Source organism: Sturnira hondurensis, unplaced genomic scaffold (genome assembly GCF_014824575.4).
Source record: "Sturnira hondurensis isolate 20B ecotype Veracruz unplaced genomic scaffold, ASM1482457v3 Scaffold0006496, whole genome shotgun sequence".
Classification (NCBI taxonomy): Eukaryota; Metazoa; Chordata; class Mammalia; order Chiroptera; family Phyllostomidae; genus Sturnira; species Sturnira hondurensis.
In genome coordinates this window covers 22,267,764-22,277,710 of record NW_028079127.1, presented here as the reverse complement: position 1 = coordinate 22,277,710, position 9,947 = coordinate 22,267,764, and the positions used below count along the sequence as shown (strand labels likewise).

At 58.1% G+C, this 9,947-nt stretch overlaps 1 protein-coding gene across 1 annotated transcript; it reads left to right on the top strand.

Moving 5' to 3' along the window:
- Window positions 1-3,135: 3,135 nt before the first annotated feature.
- INHBB (inhibin subunit beta B) lies at window positions 3,136-8,817 on the top strand. Its single transcript, XM_037049864.1, has 2 exons — window positions 3,136-3,660; window positions 6,122-8,817. The coding sequence occupies exons 1-2, from the start codon at window positions 3,213-3,215 to the stop codon at window positions 6,895-6,897; spliced, it is 1,224 nt and encodes a 407-aa protein (XP_036905759.1). The 5' UTR covers window positions 3,136-3,212; the 3' UTR covers window positions 6,898-8,817.
- Window positions 8,818-9,947: the final 1,130 nt, after the last annotated feature.

Sequence of the window (9,947 nt, the reverse complement as noted above, 5' to 3'; positions counted from 1 at the left end):
AAATAATTATTCAGGGCACAGGAAGGCCATGGCAGGTTTCACCGAGGAGGAGATATTGGGCTGAGACTTTAAGACTGAGAATTTGCCAAGTAGCTGATGGCTGTGGTGATGGAAAAAGGCAGAGGACCACAGCCTGTGTGCCTGTTGTAACACGCAGGCAAAACCACGAAGCTGGGTCCAGCCTAGCTCAGGGCCACTGGGCAGAAGGTGCTGGCCCAGGCTTCCCCCAGGAGGCAGAAGCACCTCCTTCCTGCTCAGGAATCACAGGCTCTGGGACAGGGCAGGGAGTGAAATTCGAGGACACAGAGTGCTGTTTGGGAGCTGCAGAGAGCTGGGCTCTGGAGAAGCCCTAAGAAGGCAGAAGGGCTGCCATCCCAAGGACTCTCCACGGCCTTTGCTTCTTTCAGCTTCCCGGTTGTAGAACCCAGGCTGGCTAGACCCATTTTTCGCCTCGGGAACCACCTGGCATCTTCGGTCGTTTCCTCTGATTGGGAGGGAGGGGGCGCTCGGCCTCCAGATTTGCGGGTCTGCGGTGCGGGCTGAGCTCCACCGGCAGCAAGGCTGGCTTGGGAAGCTCGCGATGGGGGTTGGGGTGCCGAGTCGAAATCCTGAACTGGAGGCTACGGTTTGCCTCTGGTGGTCCTGGGTTGTCCAATATCCTAGAAAAGCCCGAATGACCTTCCATCCAGATTTGGCCTTCAGGTTTCGCTGGTTACGGGGCGCGGTGGGTGCAGGATCTGGACCAGGGAGGGGAGAGGGCAGGGCCGTGTTTCTGGCCGGGCGCTGCACCCTGTCGTGCTGCTTCGCGCCCAGGTGGGGGAGTAAGGAGAGACAGAGGAACGGACGGCATCTGGGGGTCTGCACGCGGGTGGGAGTTCGGTTTCCAATGGCAGATTCCTTTGGCTGGTGGCATGAGGACGGTGGCCTTGAAATTAGAGTTGACTGGGTTCTGGGAGGAGATTGGCCCCGATTCCTCCTTTGGGGTTCCCAACCAGCCCGTGTAAAATAGGTGTTCTTGTCCCCTCTCTTACAGATGGGAAGGTAGAGACTAGAAGAGGGTGAAGGCTGTACCCAAGGTCACTCCTACAAAGCTGGCAGTGGCTGAGCTTCAACTGGAAGTCGGGTTTATCCGAGGCCAAGGTTTGCCAGTTGGAGGGGTGGGGTGGTGGTGGCGGCGGTGGTGTTGGATACCCGCACAGTCGAGGAGTTTCTCGAGGCTTAGAGCTTGCGAAAGCAGCGGGTAGCCAGGCTTCTAGAGGCCGCTTCCCCTGCCCCTCCGGCCGGCAGGTCCCCCACCTCTCCCAGTGCGCCGCGGCCCGGGGCGTTCGGCTGAGGCTCTGCACTGCAGCCGGGGAGCGACAACTACCAGCAAAGCCAGCCCTCGTCCCCAAAGCCGTATCGCTCCCGCACTGTTCCGCGCCCACCTCGCCAGGCCGGAGAGGGAACAACTGGGGAGGGTCGGGGGCGGCCCAGAGAGCCTAGAGTTACCTCTTGGTCTGGGAGGGTGGCGGTAGGGAGAAGGGCAGGGCCTGCGCGGCCGTGGGGACGGGGCAAGCACGGGGATCCTGGGCCCGGAGCCCGTCGGTCCCGCCCGCCGCCCAGCTGGGCGAGGGTCCGGGGTGCCCACGTGGTGGGAAAGTTTCGAGACAGCAAAAGTGGCCGGGCATTGCAAGGGTGGGGGGAAGGGAGAGGGCCGGCTCGCCCCTCCTTCTCGCTCCGGCAGAAAAGGAAAAAAATCGGAGGGAAGCGGGGGTGGGGGTGGGGGTGGGGGGGAACCCGCAGCACCGACCTGAGCAGATTCCTCCTCTTCTCACCATCCCCCCCCCCCCGCCCCCGCCCCCCCCNTGGGGGTGGGGGGGAACCCGCAGCACCGACCTGAGCAGATTCCTCCTCTTCTCACCATCCCGCCCACCCCGCCCCCGCCCCCCCCCCATCGGGAAGCTGGAGCAGGAAGGCACAGACACTCTCCTACCGCACGTCCAGGGCGAGACCCGACCCCCCGACCCCGCCCGCCAACCTTTTTTTAAAATTTTTTTTTGCCAACGTCTATCTCAACGCGCGCGCACTTACGGAGATTGTGCGGCTTTTTCCCACTTGGGAGAAAAAACGAGGAGAGTAAAAGAAGAGAGGGCAAAGGGAGGACTCCTCCTCAGCGGGCTCTGCACTCCGTGTTGCGGCCGGGCGCGGGGACGCGGCCGCCACCCGCCCGCTTTCTTCCGGCCCTGCGGGTTGTGCCGGTGGGAGAGCGAGCCAGAGCACCCGCGCCGTTGCGAGACTTTTCGGCGCTCGAACCGGCACCGCCGCCGCCGCAGTAGGAAGAAGAGCCAGGGGCGAGAAGAGCGCTGCCAGGGCTTCGCCTTTCTCGCGCGGCGCCCCGCGACCCACCGGCCCGCGCAGGCAGGCACGGAGAGGGAGGGCGAAACGGGGAGGCGGGCGGCGCGGAGGCCCGGCGGAGCGCGCAGCGGCCGGCCCGCCCGCCGGTGGATGGCTGCGGCGCCCCGCGAGCCTCGAAACAACTTTGCCGTGTGACGCGCCGGGAGACTGCAGGGCCCGCGGCCGGGGTTCCGCGTCGCCTCTGAGCGGATCCGCGCACCCTGCACTGCGCCCGCTCCGCTCCGCCGCCCGCGGCGAGGACGACCCGCCCGCTGCCGCCACCCGAGGCTCTTCCTCCGTGCGAAGCGGCGCTCAGGTGCGAGTGAGGGGCCCCGCCGCAGAGCCCGCCGCAGCGCCTAGCCAAGCCGCGCCCGGCTGCCCTCCCGGGGCTTTAGCGCCTTCGCTTCCGTCTCGGCCAAGTTGCGTCGACCGGCCCTTTCGCCACCTTCCTCTCCCCGCAGCCAAGCCGCCGCTGCCTCCGCTTTCGCTTCACCCGAGCGAGCGGGGACTGCGGGGCCCCGACGCGGAGAGGATGGGGAGAAGGCTGCAGATACTCAGGCGCCCCGAGACGCCCGGGCAGCAGTGACCCTCCAGCTCCAGCCTCGCCCCACTCGCTTCTCCGGCCCCCGCGGCCCTCGGTGCCCCTTCCCCGCGGAGCAGAAACCCCGCAGCTCGGCCGGCCCCCTCCCCCTGTGAGCCGGCGGCGGCCCTCCCGGCAGGCGGGCGGAGGCCCGGGCGGGCGGGGGCGGGGAGGGGCGGCGCGCCTGGAGCCCGGAGCCCGGCCCTGCGCTCGGCTCGGCTCCCCTCGCGGCGGGCGCCCTCGTCGCCAGCGGCGCACCATGGACGGGCTGCCCGGTCCGGCGCTGAGGGCCGCCTGCCTTTTGCTGTTGGCAGCGGGCTGGTTGGGGCCGGAGGCCTGGGGCTCGCCCACGCCCCCGCCATCCCCCGCGGCGCCGCCGCCGCCCCCGCCGCCCGGAGCTCCAGGCGACTCGCAGGACACCTGCACGTCGTGCGGTAGCTTCCGGCGGCCCGAGGAGCTGGGCCGAGTGGACGGCGACTTCCTGGAGGCGGTGAAGCGGCACATCTTGAGCCGCCTACAGATGCGGGGCCGGCCCAACATCACCCACGCTGTGCCTAAGGCCGCCATGGTCACGGCTCTGCGAAAGCTGCACGCGGGCAAGGTGCGCGAGGACGGCCGTGTGGAGATCCCGCACCTCGACGGCCACGCCAGCCCGGGCGCCGACGGCCAAGAGCGCATCTCCGAGATCATCAGCTTCGCTGAGACAGGTGGGTCGGTCCTGCGGGCAGCTAGCCGTGGCCCTGGAGCCCTCCCCAAACACCTTCTCCTTGCCCTCTCTGGCCGCCGCGGCCAGCGCGCCCTCCCGGATCCGGATTCCTGGCCCAGCCGCTTGCCCCTGGCCTCGTGCGCTCCGTCCCGATTGCGGTCTTCTTAACCCGGTGAGCAGATTTCTTGCTGCTCCCCCTACTCTCGCCGCAGAGCGCCTTGCCCTGTACCCCTGCTCTCGGTAATCCGACCCCAAAGCCTCTGGGTGGGCGTCCCTCTCCCGGCAGTTGCGTGCGGCCCTGGCTCCGCAGGCACTTGCTTGGTGATTGCTTAATGTTTTTGTTTCCCACGATCGGAGTGTAGGCTTAGCAGTGTGGCTGGAGATGTGTGTGCTTGTTGATATTCGTGGGCCGGAGGAGTGGGGTGTGTGTGTGTGTGTGTGTGTGTGTGTGTGCGCGCGCGCGCGCGCGCGCCTGCATGAGAGGCCCCAGGGCCGCTGCCATCACCGGGCGGCGTGGGCTTGCCAGGATTGCTGAAGCCTCACCAGGGAGAGCTAGGCAACCTCTCTTCCGATTGTGTGGGCACTGGAATCCGGTGGAAGGCAAGCTTCTCAACAGGTCCCATCATTTACGCACAGAAAGATGCAGCTGGGGGACAGCCCCAGGGTTTTGAGCTTGCCTGGCAGCGCAAGAAGCCCCTTTGCCTGAGAGCCACAGAGTTTGTAGTTAACAAAGGGTAGGAGTCCTTTCTGGATTCTTCTCTGGTCCTGGGTTGCAAATTTGTGCCACTGTCTAAATATAAAAATCAAGATAGAAAAACATCTTTCCAAACTTTAAAAGAAGGAGAAAAATGTTGCCCGCCCGCATTAAAATGCTGCGTTTTCAATTCCGCTGTCCTTTTCAGGACTTCAATGAGCCAGGCTGGCTTTTGTGCGTGGGGCTCAGCCCTGTTTGCTCAGAGGGTAGTAGGCTGGGAAGAGGGAAGCCCCGGTATGGTCAGGGTGGGGGTTAGGTAGGGAGCCTAGGATGGGGGGAACAATTGTGCCCCCAGGCTGCAAATGCCCCCCACCCTCTGAGGCTGCAGGCAGACTGGGCTGGTGCTGCCTGGGGATGAAAAGGGATGAAAAGTTTTGCATGGCCGGGTGTGGAGAAAAGCAGAGACAATCTGTGCTGGTCTGTGCTTAGAAAGAAACGCGTTGCTGTCTTAGCTGTCCGATCGAGTGGGGAAGCTGGACCTGCAATCAGAGAGCTTGGATTAAAAGGTGCTTTGGAACCCAGAGTGGAAATGTGGTTCTGAAAGGTCGAGGAGGCCTTTTGGTCCTGGTGGCACAAAATGACAGCGGGGGCTGTTATATTTCTGGTTTGTTTCATAGAGCTAGCTCTTTGACTTATAAATAACAGATTCAGGTCACTGGCAGCTTGTCCGAGACCAGCTTTTGAGGCTGCACTTTCCCCCATTTCAAAGTCAGATGTCAATGTTATTAGAGGAACCAAGCGAGGCCTGGGGAGGGGGCTGGGTGGGGGGACACTGGTAGGAGGTTTGATAAAACCGGCCACGGCCATACAGTTGCTCTATTTGTTCTTCCTGGGGGGAAAAGAAAGAAAGAAAAGAAAAAAGTAGATTGTCAGAGAGAAGATTTGCTAAAACAGAATGGGAGAGGAGTCATCTATCCATTGGCATGAGGTCTCTTCTTGTTGAGCTGAGTTATTGAGAAAACTAACAAGCCAGTTCCCCCTTTCCCTGGAGATTTTGAATGTGCCATTAACGGGGAGTCCGGGTATTGTCAAAGGAATGGACCTCAAGTTTCAAGGCTAAATGTCCTGTCCCGCGGAACTAACTACTTGGAAACGAGGGCTGCACTTTGCAGTCTGCAAAGCACACTTTCCTGTGTCAGAAATATGAGCAGGGCTCACTTGTTTGCAGTGGAGGTCCCACTGGGGGTTGGATCAGATCATGCTTAGGTAAACACCAGAAAGAGGCAGTGAGTGGCTCGTCTTGATTTTGCAATGCCCTAAGTTAACAAAACACACACACACACACACACACTTTACTGAAACAACCCACCCCAAAATCTTTGGTGTGATACTGGTTTTACTTTTTAGATTTCACAGAGACCCATAACAACTTGTTAAGATCTTGGCCTCCTGACAAATTCCTCTGTGGAGCGTTGAGGCCTGACAGCCTGTCTCCAGGGAGCCCTGGACTGGGAGAGGTGAGGCAGGATTTTATAGGCCTGGACCATTCACCTCCAACCTGGTCCATGATTCTCAATGGGAAATGATTTTCTTTGCCTCTCCCAGGTTACAGGCAGAGGCCTTGGCCTCGGGAACGGTATTTCTGGTCAGTAACGTCTTCCAGCTGTGCGGCAAGCTAGCCTTCCAGCATTATGCAGCAGAGTCTATTTCCCCCATTGCCTCGTGTTCTCCTTGAATTAACTTGGCCTGCTCTCCCGCTTCTCCGCAGATGGCCTCGCCTCCTCCCGTGTCCGCCTCTACTTTTTCATCTCCAATGAAGGCAACCAGAACCTATTTGTGGTACAGGCCAGCCTGTGGCTTTACCTGAAGCTGCTGCCTTATGTCCTGGAGAAGGGCAGTCGGCGGAAGGTTCGGGTCAAGGTGTACTACCAGGAACAGGGCCATGGAGATCGGTGGAATGTAGTAGAGAAGAAGGTGGACCTCAAACGCAGTGGCTGGCACACATTCCCGCTCACAGAGGCCATCCAGGCTTTGTTTGAGCGCGGGGAGAGGCGACTCAACCTGGACGTGCAGTGTGACAGCTGCCAGGAGCTGGCTGTGGTGCCCGTGTTTGTGGACCCTGGCGAGGAGTCGCACCGGCCCTTTGTGGTTGTGCAGGCCCGGCTGGGTGACAGCAGGCACCGCATTCGAAAGCGGGGTCTGGAGTGCGATGGCCGGACCAATCTCTGTTGCAGGCAACAGTTCTTCATTGACTTCCGCCTCATTGGCTGGAACGACTGGATCATCGCACCTACCGGCTACTATGGGAACTACTGTGAGGGCAGCTGCCCGGCTTACCTAGCGGGGGTCCCAGGCTCAGCCTCTTCCTTTCACACGGCTGTGGTGAACCAGTACCGTATGCGGGGCCTGAATCCCGGCACAGTGAACTCCTGCTGCATCCCCACCAAGCTGAGCACCATGTCCATGCTCTACTTTGATGATGAGTACAACATTGTCAAGCGGGACGTGCCCAACATGATTGTGGAGGAGTGTGGCTGTGCCTGAGGCAGCAGGGCTGTGGTGGTGGGGCGTCGGGACAGTCCTGGATGGGCTTTCTTGCAGCCCCCACCGGAAGGGGGTGTGTGGCGGGCTGAGTGCTGTTGTTCATTCTGGCTGCCCAGAAGGTGCCAGGGTGAAGCCTGAAATATTTTTCTACTACTTTATCCAGCAATCAGTCAAAAGCAGAGCAAGAACCCTCAACTGACATGAAATACTTTAAAATGCACACGTAGACACGCACAGCCAGACGCATCCTGCCACCCACACAGCAGCCTCCAGGATACCAGCAAGTGGATGCAGTGACAAATGGCAGCTTAGCTACAAATGCCTGTCAGTGGGAGAGAATGGGGTGAGCAGCCACCATTCCCACCAGCTGGCCCGGCCACTCTGAATCACGCCTTCGGAGCACACATAAAAGCACAAAGACAGACAGACGCACAGAGTGAGCGTGCACCGGAGCCACTGAGAGGAAAGCAGATGCGGGGTGGGGAGTGTGTGGGCAGGCCGAAGGCTGTGTGGCGACCTTTGCTTGTGCCAGGCCTGCTGTCCTTCAGCATCTCCTGGCTCCAACCTGTCCCCATCTTCCCCTGCCTGGGTCCTTTGTGCTATGGGACCAGGGGAGCCTGCCCTTCCTCTCCCAGAGAGGGAAGGCATCCATAAAGTGCACGACCTGCCAGAGTCTGTGGAGCAGTGGCAGTGACCCTTTGACTGTGGCTTTGGCCCCTGGCGTGACTTATATGTGTGTTTGTTTTGGGGGTGGGGAGGGAGGGAAAGGAGAAGGGTCTTAATTTGATGCTTTAACTGATTGCTAGCAGTTGACAGGTTATTCATTCCAGTTGCATTAATCGAAAAGGGACTTTTCTACCAGGTAGGACTTTGTAAGTTAAAATCTGGATTGTTCTAAATGGAAAGAAGAAAAAGTTGCAATCTGTATCCTCTAGGACTGGTTGGAGAGGAGTGGAAATGACCCCTAGGGCAAAGGGATGAGCCCAGAGGAGGAAATGGTGGGGTGGAGGCCTTCTGGAAATTCTGGGTGGTAGGGGGAGGCAGGGTGCCCCTTTAGCAGGGGGGCAAGAGAGAGGGAGCAGTTTAGCTGCTCTTGGAGAGAGGGGAAGGCTTTGGGCTGCTTTGTAGAAGTTGCCAGGGTGTGTGGGCTCTGGCCCCCAGGGCTGGCGGTGGACCTGGCCACCATCTGCTCGACTGCCCGCCAGCCCCCCAGCACTTGCAGACCTTCCCCAACGCACATGATGTAGCACTTGCCCATCTGCGTGTGTCCAAAGTGGCCACTGGCAGAGCATTGAACTTGCTCACCCTGAGGTGTCCAAGTGCCATGTGAACTATGCAATTTAAAGGGTTGACCCACACTAGACAAAACTGGACTTGTACGACTCTTTTTATATTTTTATACTTGAAGTGAAATCCTTTGCTTCTTTTTAAAGCGAATGATTGCTTTTAATGTTTGCACTGATTTAGTTGCATGATTAGTCAGAAACTGCCATTTGAAAAAAGAAGTTATTTTTATAGCAGCAAAAAAAAATACAGTTAAATGTATTATACATAATTTTGGAACCAAAGAGGCCAACAGATCAGTTTTAATTTGTATTAGATGGCGAGGCCATCTTATATGAGGTAGACGCTCTGAACAATCCCTTGAGTGGCCTGCCAGTGTTTCAGGGTATAAATGGATTTTCTTTATTTGGTTTGATGAGTCTTTTCTATTCTCATGTGCCCAGAAGGTAGAGTAAAAGTGACTGGTAGAATGCAGGTGTGTATCCTTCAATCCCCATGTTTGTGTTTATTTAATAAAGCTCCCTTAGGTTCTGTTTCATAATAATTTAAAACCAAACGATTTTCCCATAGACTTGCTGTTAAAGTATTTTACATTTGTGTACAGTTTAAGAAAATAAAAGAGTGAGTGTCACAGGCTTCCTGCCTTGTGTGTTTTCTGGAGGAGGGCGCTGGAGGTGGCGGCTGGGAGGAGGGTGAGTGCGGGCGTCCGGCTTCGATTCTGGCCGCCTCATGGCTTGCTCCCGGCACTCTCTGAGTCCTTGACAAGCGCGATGTCAGAAGGTCTAGGGACGATGGCAGGAGATCAGAATGAAGGACAATTAGCAAAACCACGAATTACACATTTGTTTACCCTTCTAGTCTCAAGAGTAATTATGTTTCACCAAGGCTGCATCTACCATCATTTGAGAGTGCCGGGTAAGCCCCCACCCCTGGAAGGAGATGTAAAACCTGGGAGGCTGCAGCCCACCTGACCTCTGGGCCCATCTCCATGTACTGACAGAGATGCCTGGACTCCAGGGGAGACTAATACCTTGGGGTAGGAAGAAAAACAAACAGGGCAGGACGTGCTCATTGTCCTTCGCTGTGGGGGTGTAGCTGGTGGTAGGTGGTGTGGGGGAATTGGTAGTCACCAGTTGAACTGTGGCTGCAGGTGTGACCTGAGACACCCATGAAGTGGTGCTGTCCTGCAGCCCTTCTATCATGCTTTTCTGGGAAATAGTTCATTCTTCATTTTCCAGAGTTTGGAATCTGAAGCTCAGAAAGGTTCAGAACTTGCCTGAGTTGACACTGTTGGGACAGGCACCCTGGGTACTGGAGCCCAGGTGCCGTGCCTGGTCCACCTGTTCCTCTGCAGAGATGGCAGCCCTGAGGTCCCACCCTCATCTGAAACCCTGCAGGGCCAGTGGGACTGCTTGTTTGCTTGGATCATGCAGTCTTTCCAGAAAGTCTTAGGACATTTGAGCAGGGGGGAATCTTACAGATTATCCAACTCCATTAAATAGCAATGGGGAAACTGAGGGAGGCTCCAGGCAGCTGGAGGGGCACGCCTTAGCCAGCTGGCAGCAGGAGGCAACCTCCGGTTTCTGTCTTTTTCCATTCTTTGCGTATTCAAGAAAGCTACTGCTTGGGCAGGTTTTCATCCTGCAGGGTGGATTTATTGATTCACGGTTTTGAGACGGTATAAAAATTAATAGGGGCAAACAAGAACATTTCATTTAGACAGGCCTGCCCCTCTTTTGTGGTGGGTGAGGCCCAGCAGCTGGTCT

Bases quoted from the DNA above. Each gene is read 5' to 3' on its own strand.
- INHBB (XM_037049864.1), top strand. From the start codon at position 3,213: ATGGACGGGCTGCCCGGTCCGGCGCTGAGGGCCGCCTGCCTTTTGCTG. The intron at 3,661-6,121 runs GTGGGTCGGTCC...GCTTCTCCGCAG, and splicing joins CATCAGCTTCGCTGAGACAG to ATGGCCTCGCCTCCTCCCGT.